Here is a 16,844-nt window from a genome sequence, read left to right on the forward strand (position 1 = left end):
TCTCTCGAGCCTGCACAGCACTGCACTCAACGTGGCGGTGCAACGGTGCATCGGGATTGCTTCACGGAAATGATGCACCATGCACACACCAGTGAGAGAGCTCATCATCCCACCCGCCCGGGTCCGCCATTGCGCTCGGTTTGCGTGTACGCATACGGCCGCCATTTCGAGCTCATTTGCGACCGCCAAACGAACGAACGAACGATGTAACAACACCAACACCCTCCCTCGGTGGTGGGTTGGCGGGCGTGCAAAAGCAGAAAGGGACACATACACACACACACACACACCGCTCGAGGACAGCGTAAACGACCCGCACCATCGTCACGACTGCAAGGGTGAGATGCATTTCCATTTGCGCGCTGCATCTATACCGCGTGCTGGCCCCGACGCTCTAACCCCTTGCGTAGTACTTCTCCCTTGTGCGTTCCATGCGGCTCGGTTGCCTGATACACGACAAAAACACAGAGCGAGAGAGAGAGAGAGTGAGCGCATTGGAAAGGGGTGACCCTTCGGGATCCGCTGTGCTTAGACCGATTTACATAAGCGAAATTCAAAGTGTAAACCCTTATGCTGGACCTTCAAACCGGCTCCGCCCGTTGCCCTCTGCAACACACCACTGTATCGTTTCATCGTGTGTGTGTGTGTGTGTCGGTCGGTCCATTCCATGTGTGTCGTGGTCAGGCGGCATGTCGTACACGACAACAAGAAGCCTCTGAAGGTCAGCGTGCGGAAATTAGTCCACTCGAACGGTGGCAAAAGGTAGGACGCGTTCTTTAGCTTCCTCAAGGTTCTGCTGGGTACGCCAATGCATCCGTGTAAAGTGCAATGCGGAACGGTGACAATCGTGTGACAGTGCAATAGCAAAAACTCCACAGACTCCTAAGATCCAGTTACTTCAAATTTGTTTGAACAAAAAACCTCGATTTTTCATCTCGGAACGATCCGCAAATGATCGACGACGATCACCGACGACAGCTAGAAATAGTAAATCTTACACTTTTACTGAATGTGTGTGTGTGTGTGTTTTTTTGTTAGTATTATGTTCCCTGCCTGAACTGCTTGTGTTTGTGTGTCTTTGCGTTGTTTAAATCTATATTACAACAATATTGCTTGGTTTCTGTAAATTATTGCTACAATCATTTGTGTGAGCGTGTGTTTATTGTTTAATGACTTTACCGTCTTCCCTTGCCTCTATGCGTGGTGCTGTATCCCCCGCGTGCGTGCGATTAGTGACTTGTGCGATTGTTGAAGCCAGAACATAACGTTCGCCTAACGTTAAAGGCAGGAAAAATTTAAACAACGCACCACTTTTGGTTTGATTTGTTTGAATGCGTGCTGCAAATGTCGGAACTGTTTGCAAACGGAGGAGCGTGTTTAATGTTGTGCACCGCGCGCCCGAACAGTTTTTGTTTTTTCATATCTCTGCGGTGGTGTTGTTTAAAAGAAGCTACATTAGGCAAGCATTTAAGTGGAAAGGAGATTTGATGTTAGTGTTTTGTGTTTATTTAAAATGAACGTTTGTTATGCTGAAAATATTCCTGTTGCGGCATTGCTACGCAAAAGATAGAAATATTATCTTAAAGAATACACGTCCAACAGTAAGATTTTGATACGAAACATTGATTAGATATAGTATATCGTGAATATTTCAAAGATTTTTGTTTTGTTAATTTTTAACACATTGTTTATACATAACTGCTTAAATATTACGAATAATGCATCAAACAATAGGTAATTTAATTGCTCAATGAATGAACTCAATTTTCAGCTCAATGAAACTTCTTCTATATGTTTTATCCGTATCCAAGCATTTTTCTATTATAGTTTGTTTGCAACATTTGTTGTTTTTTTGTTCCAAGTTCATTAAGGAAATAACAAAAAATATTTATAAATAAATGTTAGTTTGATACAACATAATATCTATCAAGAAGAACACTAAATTACCTTTCATTTGGTGCATTATACATAACAAATCAGGATATTTTTAAAGAAATATTACCAAAATACCATACCAACAAATGCAACATTTTATAGTTACAAATTATTCGAAAAAGTATATTCCTTACTTAACCATAAGTATAACCATCTTTTCACCTTGTAAAGAAAAGGTACGGTTTAATTTGTCACGTATTAAGCCTACATTTTTCCAAAGTTTAATGCCAAAATGATCTCAAAAGAATTAATTAAAAATAAGGCTCTGCTACGCTAGTACACAACGAATACCTTCATTTGATACTCATTAACTATTGGTTATTAAAAAGTATTAGTTTTTTTTATTCAGAAGGAACAGCTTCTGCCGTATTGCTTAACCAAAAAATATTAATTTAAACTGCAAAAGAAATTGGTAACAAAAATGTATACATTTGAAGAAGACTATCTGGTGAAGAAAATTTAGTGTTGCGACACGAAGAAGTAGTGATTGCGATGCGTTACCAAAACGAGTTATTAACTATATTTATGTTATTAATCATTTTATTTATGTTAATTTTAATTCAATTGTAATTTACGTGAATATTATTATCTTTTGTATATACTTTTTTAAATCAGAAATATACGTTACATTATGATTTGAAGCTAAATCAATTCGTTTGGTTTTATTTTTACGTCACAACTTTCCTTATTTACTTTTGTATAATTTGCATTTTCTTCGTTTTATTGTTCAGTTTTTTGCCCTTCTCTCATTTGTTTACATAAAGCCTCGCAAAGTAAAAGCAAATAAAAAGGTTCCGCTCCTTCCACTGACGTAATATCTCAAACTTATCAGGAGGGCCGGAAGAAAAAGAACTCTCCCGACGACACAGAGCCGATAATCGTCTGTAATCGAAATGTACCCCTCCAACCAGCGCACCACACCGCACGTTCGATGATCGATGTGCTGAAGAAACCCCCTGCGAGGGTGGTGGGTGGGTTTTTTTTTAACTGAACTGTGATAGCCCAAGGGCCAGCTACGATGGAAGCCGGTTTGAAAGTGTGTGTGTGTGTGTGTCTGTGTGTCTGTGTGTCTGGCGAGGCTATCCTGCTGAAGTGGCCATCATCAACCTTCGGAAAAGACTTTTCTTCCTTCCCTGTGGCACCCTAACCCATCGTTGCGCGCAAACCCTGCTCCGCTTATGTACTGGTCGGGGAAAAGAAAGTGAAAACTGTGAATCACACAACCACACAGACACTAGCGTAGCGTAGCCCACAATAGCACATAGCCCGTAGCTGGAAGGAAAAGAAGAAAAAAAACAAAATGAAAAAGAAACGGTTGCGCTAAAGAAACTGGAGCATATAGGTACCATTTTCAATATACAGAGATAACGACGGCCTGGACATTTAAATTGATAACAACGCCTCCGGCTAGCTGGGCTGGGTGATTGTGGGAGGGCGGGGGGTACGATGGGCAAGAGCAAGGCTAACTTGATGAAAGAAACAACAACAACAACAGCGAAAACAAAAAACTCATTTCCATTTCAAGACGGAACCACCGAAGACAAGTCGAAGCAAAGCAAACCCGAGGCCAGAGAGTGGACCAGCGAATGTGGTGAGTTGGTTGGTTGGGATGTGAAAGGGTTGAGGAAAAAAAACAAGAGCAAGTGAAAAAGAAAACCACTACTTGCCATAGAGCAAAAGAGAGCAAAAGAGAGCGAGAGCGAGAGAGAGAGAGCATCCCCAGCATCCATCTAGAGTAGGCCATCCAGTGAAGGACGCAGATCGCACCAACGCACATCACAATACACACGCACACACACATACAAAAACAAAACAAAACCCAAGCAAAAAATGGCCAAGAAATGTTCGCGAACGAACCGAAATAAAAAAAAAGGTACCACCAAAGTCCAACAAACTGGCGGAGCAATAAGTGGGGCTCGAGGAAAAGCAAAATCATCCCTCCAATGGCGAAAGGGTTTCGCCGTTTGGCAAAGAAAAGAAGCCGTACTTTGCGTTGTTGCTGCTGCCCCCCCCCCCCCAAGATGGAGCCGTTCTTTGTTTTCTTTGGGTTGCTGATAGCCCTGCCACAGCAATAACGACAAAAAAAAGGAAGGAAGAGGTAAGATGAAAGGAGAAGGAGTCAGCGAGGCGGGGTAAATTAATGGCGAAGGCGAAGGCCACCCCGTGCGAAACAGTGAAGCGCCCGGAAAAACAATCCCAAACTCGAATTCGTCTTAACTTCGGTGGCCATGAGGGGAGGTGGGAGGGGTGGGGGGAGAGAAGAACAAAAAGAAGGTCGGGGGAAAGGGATAGCAGTAGGGGGTTCGTCGTTTGTTCTTCTTTTTTAAATAATAACGGAAAAAACAGGAACGGATTGATGTGGGCAAAGGAAAAAAGGGAAAACAACAGCAGGCTGTGTAGCGGGCGAGTGGAAAAGATGATGGCTGACATAAGAAGGATGATGGGTGGTTGAAGAGGGAAGGGGAGCGGGTGGTTGATTAGTACCTTGGAAGATAAAAAGAAGGGGAGCGAGTGGGCATCATTTTCATATTCTTCTGTTTTTTCTTCAATTCCCCCCCCCACTCACCCTCTCCATCACCCTCCCACTCAGTGATGGAGATTTATTTCCATCCGCGAAAACGGGAGTTCCTCTCTGTTGCCGCAAGCCTGACGCATTCGGCAAAGAAAACTTCCATTTTCTTTTTTTCCCGCCAAGCCATCGTCCGAGATAATAACCGCCCTCCTTGCTCTTCAACTCTTCCCACCCCCTCCCCCCCCTCGTCAGCATCCCAAGCGACCACTACCAACGCAACACGCACAGGACAGAAGGTCTCCTCCCTCTCTGGCCCGACGCCGCACGGCGCTGCAAGCGAAGAAAACAGCACCCACCCTATACCACCACCCCTTTCAATGTCGTTCGCTGTGCGTGTGTGTGTGTGTATGTGTTGAGTTTTCCTTTTTTTATTGTTGTTTCGTTCCAAGTTCGTTAATAATTCTCTTCTCCGGTCGCCCTATCGGTTTTATTTCGCTTCTTCAACTTCAGCCCTTCGCGCCGCACGCCACCGAACCACCGAAAGCAGCGCGAGAGAGAGATAGACGGAGATAGAACAAGAGGGTGAACAAAAAAAGAATACGTAAAATCCTACGCACCTCGCAGCTCCCGTGTGGTTGGTCGATTCCGTGGGCCGGTGTCGGTGTTTGCGTGGCTTTTTTTTCCTTCTTCCTTCTGGCGCCCTTCCACCCGTTTCTGCCAAAAACCCACCCCAAATTCGCTCACTTCCCACCCCACTGCTGCTGCAGCAAATGGCGGCCAGCATGGCGGTGGAGTGCGCATATATATACATTTTTTTATGTTTTATTTTTTCACCGCCTCCCCCAGCATCGAGGTCTCGTTTTCTTGTGCTATTTCATTTTATATTTTTCCCTCCTGTTACTATTTTTTTTTGTTTTGCTTCTGTGTCTTCACCCCTACTCAAAAGGCGCGCACACACACACACATACACCGATGTAGACGGTGCCAAAGATAGGTCTCCTTTCCCTTTTTTGGGGGCGAAAAATTTATAGTCACTTTTGTTTTCACGATAAGGGAGGGTTGTTCCTCGGCATTCACCTCCACCATTTTTTCCCTCCCCCATCATCGCCTTCCGTGTGCTTGAAAGAAAAAGCAAAAGATGAGCAAAAAAAACGTGCCAATTCGACCAAACCAGCGGAGGCGAAAGACGGTTGGACGATTTTGTTTTAAAAAAGGATAGCTGCAAAAGGAGCGAACGAGACGGACGATTGAAAGTGTGAAGAAAAAGGGATAGGTCAGTAGAGGCTGGGAGAGAAGGGAAGCAATGGGGTGGAAGAAGTTAAGGGCGAGCAGCGAAGAAAAGCGAGCTCCGCTTCTCGAGAAGAACGAACGAGAGAGAGAGAGAGACGTTTCCTTTTTAAACGCCTTTCGTCTTGCTCTCTATCGCACTATTGCTTTCTCGTGCTATCTCTCTCTCACACACAGCTTTGTTGCTTGAGTCCTTTTTACCCCCTCGCAAACAGCAACGCTGTTTTCTTCGAAGCGCGGCCTCCTTCGCCCTGCAAGGAGCGACGATGGCCACCTCTGCCTTACGGTGGCGGTGGCTTTCTTCGACTGTGTGCGTGTGTTTTTTTTTGGAGATCGTGCAGTTCAGTGTGTTTGTATGTGAGTTTGAGGGGTGTATTTTTTTAAAAGTATTATTACTGCTCCCTATTCTCACACTCACAGCCGCCACTGTTTGCTCGGGCGGAATATTATGGTATTTGGCTGGACGGATTGTTCCTCCTACTCCTACTGCTTCTCCTTTGCGCGTCCCTCACCATTCCACTCGCTATCCCGGGGGCTTCAAGGCAAGAAGAAAATCTTTACGTAAAAAAGGGTGAAAAGGGAGGAAGTGGTGGGCGGTTGGGAGGTGGTTTTGTCATGTATATATTTTTATTACGCTCGTTTTTGGCGCATCAGCCCGCCGGAGGGCCGCCCGCCATGGAGGCGCCTGATCCGCGACGCACGCACGCACACACACGCTCCGTTGGGCCATTTTGTGGACGAACGCGCCTGTAAAGTGTGAAAATTGTTTACTGCTACAGCCGTGTAAGAATGTAAGATTGTTGGAAAGACAGAGAGAGAGAGAGAGAGGGAGACAAAGAAAACTGTAGCAAAGGGAGGAAAACAAATATAAAAATGAAAATTAGAAGAAAAAAAACGAGCCGAAAGGGGTTGGAACACCAAACATGCAGGGAAATTAAAAGATTCTGTACGACTGTGTGTGTGTGTGTTTTTTTTTAATTTTAAACCTCTACTCCTTACATCGACTGGCCAAGGAATTATTGCGAAAGAGTTAGGAAGGGAAACCACCCTTCCGAAAATGGGGTGGAAAAAAGTAATTTCCAGTGGACAGGGAGGAGATGCTGCACGGCAACACCATACAACGGAATAAGAAAATTGTATGTGTGTGTGTGTGTGCATTATTGTTGTTGTTGTTGTTGTTGCTGCTTTTCCTTCCCTTTTTATCATTTTCGTATGGCTCTTGCAACCTCGCACCCTCGCCAGAACCACCATAAACCACCCCCTTTCACCCCTCCCCCCCCCTTCTGCTGTTCAGCCCACTGGTCGCGTGCTAGCCTTCTTGGATCGCTTTTGCTTTTGTTTTTCTCCCGGGACAGGCACGAGTTTTTTGTTTTGTATTGCTTTGCTCTGTCTCTCACCGGGTTCGCTATCTTCACGGTATGCGTCTTAAGTAAATAAGAAGACGACGCTAATGGTGATATATACAACGCTTTTGCGCGTCGCTCGCCACCCTCCATTTGCCAGCTCACCCGCCCGTTTTAAAAGCCGTCCTGTCTCTTGCGCCGAATGGGTTTTCCTCAGGACGACGACGACGACGACGACGATCGTCGACCCAAGGGTTGTCCTTCCCCCACCGGTACAGGAAAATGAATGGTGTGTGAGTGTGTGCGGGACGCGCTTCCTGCGCTGTGTTGTAAAGGCGTGTTTCTGTGTGTGTGTGCGAGCGAAGGCGGGGAAGGGAATGCGATAGGGAGGGTATTTTCGGCATTTTCGGCGTGTGTCTTGGTGAATTTCGGGGCCACCCTCGCAAAGCGCCCCGGTCGGGTCGCGCGCGCACTCTCGGGTCGGTGTCGGTGGTACAGGTTGGAAGATTTTTAAAATTTTGATGAATTCTCAGTCTTATTATTCAATTTGCCAGCAGCGGTAGTACAGGCAGCAGCACTAGCACCAGCAGCACCAGCAGCAGCACTGCGTCTTGAGTCGGTCAGTCAGTTGAACGCGCTTTCTCGGTGACCGAAGAAGTTGGTTCGGCGCGCGCGCTATTGGGCTATTGGTGGGGAGCAAATTTCTCCATCCCCCTTCGAAAGCTTGTGACCCGAGTGCAGTGGCAAAAGTTTTTCAATTATCCAACGTTTAGAGGTGTTTTAATAATTAATACAAATCGGTCTACCGTCGCGCCGTTGTGACTCGAGTGCGCGCGCGAGATTCGGGCGCAAGGAAGCCAACAGGGGAGTGAAAGAGGCTGAAAGAGTGCTGGGAAATCTTAATAACAGACCGATTAAAAAGTGATTACTCTACGGTGCAATTTGCCTGTGATTGACTAGCCGGAAGCTTGCCGTGATCGAATAGCTCTTCTTTTTGGGTATCTAAATGCACTTATTTGCATGTGTTTGTTTCATTGTGTGTGTTTTTTTTTTATTTTTTGTGAAATTGTGTGTTTCAGTTATAAAAATATTTGTATTTTTTCCTCCCTTATCTTATCATACATTCCAATGAGTTATAAACGTGTGAGAACTGTGTTAAATAATGTTAATCGTAAACGAACTGGAGTAACAAAAGAACAATCTCAAAAATCCGGTGTGCCATCAAACCAATGCCGTACTTTATGGACAATAAATCGTGTGTGTGTGTGCTCACGGCAAAACACCCGCAAACACTCAAAAAGCCCAACCGCTCGCCGGAGAGCCGCAACGGAACATTACAAAACACATCCCGTGCCCCGATTCATTACATACATTCCGTGGTTCGTGTTTAATTCTTCTCCCCTGTGCCGGTGCGGGTGATGGTGGTGGTGGAACAACTCTTCTATTCCAACTCCCCTTTCCCCACCTCCCCGTATGAGCAAATTATGCCCTGTCTCGCTCACTTGCGCAACAATGAAGAGCGAACCACTTGCCAGGAGCGTGGAAAAAAAGTTAAACAACCTTCATTTAAACAACCGTCATATGATAACTGCAGACCCAACACACCCGCTATCCTCCCTCCCCCACACCACCGGGTTTTCTCACTTCTTATTCTTCCCCTTTCTCTCCCTTCGGCACAACATCTTTTACCCCAAAAAAACGGTACGGCAAAGGAGCAACGGTGCTCGGGTCGGTTTCCTTTTTCATTAGGAAAGTGAAGGAAAGTGGGAGAAGGGTCCAAGACGTGGTGGCATCGCAGTAAAAGGCGGCTATGTGGCGCCATGTTCATCTCGGAATCACGGAACTCTTACTTGTGGAAAGTATACAGCGGCACAGGTGTGTGTGTGTGTGGGACACAGGAGGAGAGAGTCTTCACTTTCGGACACGTGGAGCAAAGGGGTGTCTTAAAACGGCCGCACGTAAAGTGTCTTTTTGTGTTTGTGTGTGTGTTTGTGTGTGTTTTTTTATGTTTGCTTGCCCCCAACGCAGAAGGAGAGCTAAAAGTGAGCAAATTTTTCATTAAACAACACTACCAATGCAATGTTTTGTGCTTTGTTGAGAGTCAATGAACCGAGGAATAGGTGTGTTTGTGTGTGTATGTGTGCTTTTTTATCTTCTACGGTTGATTGGACACATGAAAAAGGAACTAAATCTGTTAGAAATTGAACTAAAAACTAATAATAAATACACTTACACAGATCGCCATCATTCGGACCTTAATACACGCTACACACACACACACGCTGCAGTCACGCTTCCAACCGTCCTAGCGTCACTAATGTCCCAAAACAGTAAAACATCCCCCCCAATCGACAACAGGTTCGTGTTCGTGTGTCGGGGGAAAAACTTCCACAGCAGATGATTGCACCAGTAGCAGCAGTAGCAGTAGGCATTGAAATCATCAATGAACGTAATGTTTGCTGGAGCCTGCAGCTTGGTGTGCGCAAAAACGAGCCCGTGCCGTATGGTACGCCAGAAGCAACCAGTCAGAAATAGCTTCCGCAATTCGACCAGCGCCAAGGAGCGGTGGCGTAGAGTCAGGGCTAACGCGTGTTCCGTGTGTTGGTAGCGCACACACACATATGTTCGGTGTGTATGCGTGTATGCATACATAGGATTGCGCTTTTCCTTCCGGTGGACGATCGGCTATATATCGGGCCCCGGTTTGGGTTGGTGGTGGCGCGCGCGGTGGCTTGCAGCATAAACTGATATGCCGAACGAGCGCGCCGTGCGTCGGGTCGGGTTTTTCGCGAGCGCACCATGTGCTCCGACGGCAGCCTGGCAGAGGCTATGTATTTTCCAGCTCCAGCAAATCCGAACATCTGTATCGGTGTGTGAGTGTGTGGATGTATGTATGTTGGGGGTACCGGCATACCGAGGGGATTGGCAAAGTTTATCAAAATAACACACAACCCAAACCTCCCCTCTCCCACCCACCTTGCGGGGCTGACACGCGTACATATGTGTGTGTGTTGCATGCTCCCGGTGGCGGAAAACTGTTTTGGAAACTACTTGTTGTTGCTGGCAGCGCACGTTTCTATTAAACAACGGTTTGGCACTTCCGCTTTGCCCATGCTCACGCGGCACGCAGCCAGCTATGGTTTTGCTTTTTCGGTTTCATAATTCATATCCGCATACAATTATTACATTCGTCATGCATTTCTCACAAAAGACCTTTTTCTGTTTATCGTCCTGTGTTTTTGTTTTGTGTGTGTTTCGTTCGTCCTTCGTTTATTTTCTCAGATTTTCTTCTATTGGTTGGATTTTCTCTCCAATACTAATGCTCCAATACTAATCATAAACGGTTGTTTAATTTTAACCTAAAGGACAACAGGAACATTGAATGCTCTTATATGGACATTGACACTCTATATCTGCAACTCCTTCTTTTGCTGAAGCAAGGTAAGGTAAGTATCGTAAACCCTCCGACGGGGAACATCAGTCTACAGCTTCATTATTACTTTCCACCCCACTGAGTGCCAACGCAGGCAAAGTTTCGTATCGGCAGGAAGTTCCTTGGAGTTGTTTTGGGTTTAGGTTTTTCGACTTAAGATTGAATTGATAGATAGTCTATTTAGTAACTGATTTTAAGTAATCAATTTTAAGCTCTGTATAAATTGTATGAATTGTAGTAGCATTTTAATGTACAACGATCAAATCGCATTGCCAAGATTGTGGTTTTACAATTTCGTTGCAACAGAATGGTTGAAAAATGAACCAAATTTTCTAATAAGTTACGGCTGACTTATTGAAACTTGTAATTTATGAAAACTTTCCAAAGGTGTAATTTAATACTGAAACGCGAGTCTCTTGTGTAACCATATTGATATGCCCTGGAGTTTTCTGATTATAGTGTGGTTTCACATAATCAAAAAAGCTTCTTAATGCTCCTCGTTCTCGAAATGGCAATCAAATTCAGTTTTAGTCATTCAAAAACCATAATATTGCAAGCCAAGATACTCAATCCTTATGAAAATACATCTATAGGTCAAATGGATGTAAAATTTGCATCTGTAATAGTTTCAACACGTTCTTGCGTTGTTTACTTTAAGCAAAACTCTACTTGGCTTTCGAACGATCAATTAGAGGCTTGACCCCATGCCGGGCATGTTGTTAAGTCGTACGAATTGACGACTGTGCCACAGAACCGCCCCAAAGATTGAAGCAAAACTATCACGTTTAATAATTCACAGAATTTTCAATTACAGAAATGTTGTTTTGTGTTCGTGTAACCTTAAACACGGAGTTCGTTAAACGAGTCTATTCGCAATTCTCATTTAATAGAGCAATGCCTGGAAGCTTTATAGGTTTTGTAACACGACCCCGCATTGAACACGTTTCGATGATGAATGATTCAAAATTCAAAATGTTTAGCCGTTGTCGCACCCTTCTGTGCCCACTGTGCGTTGGTCTGGACTGAGGCTGTGCTCTAGCAAGTATCGCGCTGCGTAAAACTAATATCTAAAAATCGTATCAGAACATGGTGAACTTTCACACAGTTTTACTTCGTGTGTTTGCGGAGCTTATTAAGTATGAGCTACAAAAAATAGTTCCTCTTTATAAATAATTCAAAAATCATAAATAAACCATTATCATACATCATGGTGCAGCGTGCACGCTCAGACCGCACACCAATGCCGGAGGGATATTTTCGATGAAATTCCGCAGCCAAAAAAACCCTTCGCGCCGTTTTGACAGCCCGTTAAACATAGAAAAAATATCCCAAAGTAAAGAGAGAGAGAGAGTAAAAAAAGCGATCGGTGTAAAATACGCTTTGCCCACTGTCAAACAATTTTTTTCATTACAATTGTGTTTACTTAAGAACAAATCGCTTGCATCGCTAGAAAAAAAAAACACACAAAAACAACAATTCGACGGCAGCGAAAATGCTTTGCTAGGCACGGCACGGCAGGTAAATCCACACAAACTCACAATCCAGTGCGTAGCAAATGGACAGAGCCAGACAGGCACGGGCACTGAAAATGGTTCTCGGCTTCAGTTGCGAACAAGAGAGAGTGGCCACACACACTCCAAGGAACTAGGGGGGAGGGCGAAGATATTTATAGCAGCAAACCCGAAACGAAACAACGGGCTTTCAGAAACAGAACACATCTTTCCTAAGGCAGCGTAGTGCAAGCGAGATTAATCACGGAATTGCATCTCGGTTCTTTCCTGTCTGCGTTTTATAGTACTCACCGCGAACGCCGCCCCCGTTGGTCCGAACACGGCCGTATTTATTGAATCGTGTACGTTTTAAAGGAATCTCCAAAGGGATGATGCCCAACTTCTACGATGGCTCCCGTCCCACGATGGTACCCACCGGCTCCAACCTGCCGGTGCTGCTGGGCAATACCGTGAGTAGTTTTTCAGGCAGCGTGCACACAGCCACGCGGAGTTGGTTCGTTATTATTTCGTGAATCCTTTCTTCTCCCCCTCGAACAGGTCAATCAAGGGGATCCAAACTCGAAGAAGCTGGTAAGTTGTGAAGCCACAATTTGAGTGCGAAAGCTTGTTTGTGATTCGTTTCCATTGGTTTCATTCTCGTCACAGGCACACTTCGATCTCGAGGCAACTCTGCAGACCATCGATGTAAGGAGCTTGGTTTTGAACGGCCGTTAAGGATCTTCCTGGTTAAACATCGTTTAGCTAATCTGTATGCGTGTGCTTGCTTTGATTGCAGAACGAAGTGCTCGATGGAGAGGAAGGAAGCTGCCCAATCTGCAACAAGACTTTCAGCCGGAAAACTTCCCTGCTCAATCACATCCGGAATCACTCGGCGGAAAAGAAATATGTGTGCGAGTTTTGCCAAAAAGGTAGGAACAACTCGGTTAAAGTTTTTTTAATCGTGATTGCTTATGATACGCTTGGATGTTCGGTAGGTTTCACCCAGCAAGCTAATCTGCGCAACCACGTTCGCATACACACCAACGAACGACCATACGTGTGCGTCGACTGTGGAAAAGCCTTTACTCAGGTGAGTGTTCGTTTATAGAAAACGATGGCGTGGTCAGAACCTGAATTTAAAATATCTTTTTGTGTTCTTAATTTCACCTCCCACTACTACTCTTTAGATTACCAATCTGAACAATCATCGACGATTGCATACGGGCGAAAGACCGTACGTTTGTATAGAATCAAACTGTGGCCGCTCATTTGCTCAGGTAAGGAAGAAGCCCTTGAGAAGCCAGCCAATGCGGTGGACGGAAGTCACAGTAATAAAACGATCCCCCTTCCTTTTGTCCCCATTTGCAGGTCACAAACTTAAACAACCATATGAAAACGCACCACAAAACCACCCTGTACGTATGCAATCAGTGTCCGCGCAAGTTTAGCCAAGTTACTCAATTGAACCTTCATTTAATTACCAACCACAGTTCGACTAGAGGGTTTTTCTGTCCGCAGTGCCCCGATAAGTCGTTCAAGCAGCAGTCGCATCTGCAGCAGCACATGAAAATTCACGGGACCAATTTCGGCTACTCGTGCACCAAGTGTGAGGAAAAGTTTATACAAGAGTCGCACCTGCTGCTGCACATGAAGCAGCACGGCGATTACGCCTGCACCATGTGCTCGATGACATTTAACGACGAGGTGCTGTTGAAGAAGCACGTGCAGAGGCACGTCGACGGGAGGTAAGAAGGCTAGGCGGGGGGCGGCATAGGGGCACCCCCGGACGTGCCGGTTTTCCACTCGATCCGGCGGCTTCTCTGCGGTGTTGCCTTTCCCGAGCGTTGCGTTGCGTCACGATTCGTGTTCATCGTTGTACGGCAGTTTCAACTTCATCAGCAATTGATTAAAGAGGGATATCCCGTTTTTTCGAGGGAACCGAACACGTAGCTCTTTCCACAACCAATGTTCTTAATCAGTTTTTGTACTGTTTTTTTTTTTCTTCGCACACTCCCAGATACCTAACCTGCCCGGTGATTAGCTGCAGCGAAGGTTTCACCATGAAGAACCACCTCACGAAGCACATGCAGATGCACCATCCCGCCGTCGATCTCAAGAAGCTGGGCGCTCTGCCCGACGGAAACAAGGCGCCGAAGCACTTCTGCCACTATCACAACTGCAACGATTCGTTCGACACGGCGGACGGGTTGAGCAACCATTTGCGGATGGCGCACGGGTTACCGATCGCCCTCCCACTGTCGCTGCCGGTGGACGACAAGAAGCTGATCCAGCACGGGCTGCACGGACTGAACGGGGGGATCGAAACGCCACCACCACCGTCGGTGCCACCGCATCTGCTCCACTCGCAGCTGCATCCCACCGCCTCGGTGATGAATGCCAGCTTCCAGTCATATCAGAACCAGATCAACCAGGCCAACCAGCAGCTGGCGAACGGCAACGGGGACGGCAAGCTAAAGGTTCTATCCGTGAGTTGGTTAGCTTTTGTCCCCGTTTTTTAGTTTTGCATGCCCGCTTTGCACGTAATTCGTACCTTGTTTTTTCGTTTTGCGCTGTCCCTACCGTTTTGCTACACAGCCTTTTCATGGCGGCATATCAGACAAGTAATGCTGGCTTTTTGTTTGTTTTTTTCCACGCCCCTTGCGGTGCAGGTATCCGATTTGCTCAATATAAGCGAGCAGCTGAACCAACAGCAACAACAAGTGCAATCACATCAGCAGCAGCAGCAACAACAACAACAGCAACAACAACAGCAACAACAACATCTACATCAACAGCAGCAGCAACAACAGCAGCAGCAACTACACTTACAGCAACGACCAGACATGGCCATGAAAGTCGACATCGATCAAAACCTTGACGTAAAGCGCAAATCCGAATAAATAGTTTTATCTTATTTTGCTAACCTTTTCTTATGTTTCATTTACTTTCGGAAATAATTTAATAACACACCCACTCCAGGGGTTTTTTTGCCTTTCTTTCCTGCTTGTTTGCATAGTAGTTCACCTAGTGCTCTGCTTTTGTTTATATGTGGGGGACCCTTTTTTCTTTCTTTCTTCTGTCTTCTCTTCTTGTTGTGTTTTTGTTAGATTATTGAATTATTTGTTTTCTTTAACTGCTTTTCTAGAACAACTGTACTTAAAAGATCATTCATCTACTGCTTAAATGATCTTTTTGGATAAAGTTTTCAGTTTTGCTTTTTTTATATGTTATTGATTCGTTGCCTTGCCTGTTATTTCATCTACCTATGTTTCATCGGTCCACCTGTGTGTTTGTGATTTTCTGTTCTTTCCTGCTTTTTTAAACCTTGTTTTCCCCTACTGAGCTTACATAAATTGTAACCAAACAAAATCCCCATCGTTCTCTTTCCGCAGGACAAAATGAGCAATTTCAATAGAATTAAGACGGAGCTGCAGGCCAACATGCTGGCCCAGACGCAAAACCTGTTCGGCATCTCGAACACGCTGAACAACACCTTCAACGTGCAGCCGAAGCTGATCTGCACCTACTGCTATAACGTCTTCAAGACGCCCCAAACCTTGTCGCGGCACATTGAGAAGTTCCACAGCTAAAAGGGGACCGAACCGAGGTGTGCTGTAGCGCCGGGGAAATGGGCAAAGAAGCAAAACAAAACAAAAAACAAAGGTCAAGTGTGCCGGTTATGATTACCAATGCCGACACGGTTCTTGCGAAGCTCTCATGCGCCATACAGAAAGCATAGCAGCTGGAAGCATGCCTTCGAAACGCAAATCACTTGAAAAGTGGTTTGGAAAGCATTTCAGTCGCGTACCACATATTATGAGTAGGATTATGTTTTAGTATACGTTCAGCTAGGATCGGATAGGGCAGTGTGCTGCTCGGTACATCCATTTATCAAGTCACAAACCCAATGGTCGTTTTAGTCTATGGAAAACAGAAAAAAACAAAACGGTAACACATTATGCTGTACAAAATGTAATAAACCCGCGATAGTCGAACAGATAAGATATAGTATTCGTATAAAGAGAAATAGAGAGAGAGAGACAGGGTAACGGATACATTGAACCGGTGTCAAGAGATCCTTTCCCCGACGATTTAGGCGACACTTCTGTAGGGCAGAAAGTTAGAAATATTTCGACGGCACATCATTAAGAGAATAGTAACGGACAATTGTGGGATGTTGCGAATGGAAAAGCGACTACAAAAAAGAGTACAAAATGAACAAACAATTTTTAATGGACACTATTAGGCAAACCACACAAAAATATATCAACATACACACTCACACACAGACACATAGGCACAACGTGCGCTTTGGCAGCCGGAAGTGTGGGTATAGCGTGTGCGGCAAGTGTATGAGAAATATGTTCTATTTCAGTTAGATATGGTGTACCTATTGCCAGTAGAGAAAAAAAAACCTTTTAAACATGATAGTAGCGATCATTTGTTGTTAGAGAAAAGAAAATGAAAGCGAAAAGGAAACAGTAAAGAAGCTCTAGCATATTCTGCACCCCAATTTTTGTGAATGTATGTATTCCAATCGTCTCGGAATCGGTCGTTAAATAAAATGAATAAGAAAGTATGATGATAGTTCTCGCGGCTGTTCCGGTCGCAACCGGTAACTCTTGATTAGTTGGCGCAACCGGTGCTGCGTTCGTCGTGCTACAGTAACGCTAAACGTAGAGTGAAGCATGTTAATGTGTAAACCTGGACACCACGCGCAAAAAGAAAGGGGCAATATACCTAGTTGTGTGCAATGGAAAAACAATAAATGGAACATGATCATTTCAAAATCGGCATGGTTACTTACGGCGTGGAGTTTTTCAACGTTCGTTTCTTTCTCTCTC

At 45.1% G+C, this 16,844-nt stretch overlaps 1 protein-coding gene across 6 annotated transcripts; it reads left to right on the forward strand.

Moving 5' to 3' along the window:
- Nucleotides 1-752: 752 nt before the first annotated feature.
- LOC120896837 (gastrula zinc finger protein XlCGF26.1) lies at nucleotides 753-16,785 on the forward strand. Of its 6 annotated transcripts, XM_040301317.1 has the most exons (13): nucleotides 753-987; nucleotides 10,443-10,518; nucleotides 12,376-12,470; nucleotides 12,559-12,591; nucleotides 12,667-12,705; nucleotides 12,797-12,929; nucleotides 12,996-13,090; nucleotides 13,188-13,277; nucleotides 13,369-13,415; nucleotides 13,491-13,745; nucleotides 14,018-14,486; nucleotides 14,670-14,879; nucleotides 15,393-16,785. In XM_040301317.1, the coding sequence occupies exons 1-13, from the start codon at nucleotides 952-954 to the stop codon at nucleotides 15,588-15,590; spliced, it is 1,776 nt and encodes a 591-aa protein (XP_040157251.1). In that variant the 5' UTR covers nucleotides 753-951; the 3' UTR covers nucleotides 15,591-16,785. The 6 variants fall into 6 exon arrangements, with proteins under 6 accessions (XP_040157251.1, XP_040157248.1, XP_040157249.1 ...); XM_040301314.1 differs by having other exon boundaries at nucleotides 13,369-13,745; XM_040301315.1 differs by having other exon boundaries at nucleotides 13,369-13,745; nucleotides 14,018-14,477.
- Nucleotides 16,786-16,844: the final 59 nt, after the last annotated feature.

This window comes from Anopheles arabiensis, chromosome 2 (assembly GCF_016920715.1).
Source record: "Anopheles arabiensis isolate DONGOLA chromosome 2, AaraD3, whole genome shotgun sequence".
Classification (NCBI taxonomy): domain Eukaryota; kingdom Metazoa; phylum Arthropoda; class Insecta; order Diptera; family Culicidae; genus Anopheles; species Anopheles arabiensis.

Coding starts and splice junctions, on each gene's coding strand:
- LOC120896837 (XM_040301314.1), top strand. CDS start 952: ATGATCGACGACGATCACCGACGACAGCTAGAAATA. Junction 14,487..14,669: donor GCAAGCTAAAGGTTCTATCC/GTGAGTTGGTTA, acceptor CTTGCGGTGCAG/GTATCCGATTTGCTCAATAT. Junction 14,880..15,392: donor ACATCGATCAAAACCTTGAC/GTAAAGCGCAAA, acceptor CTCTTTCCGCAG/GACAAAATGAGCAATTTCAA.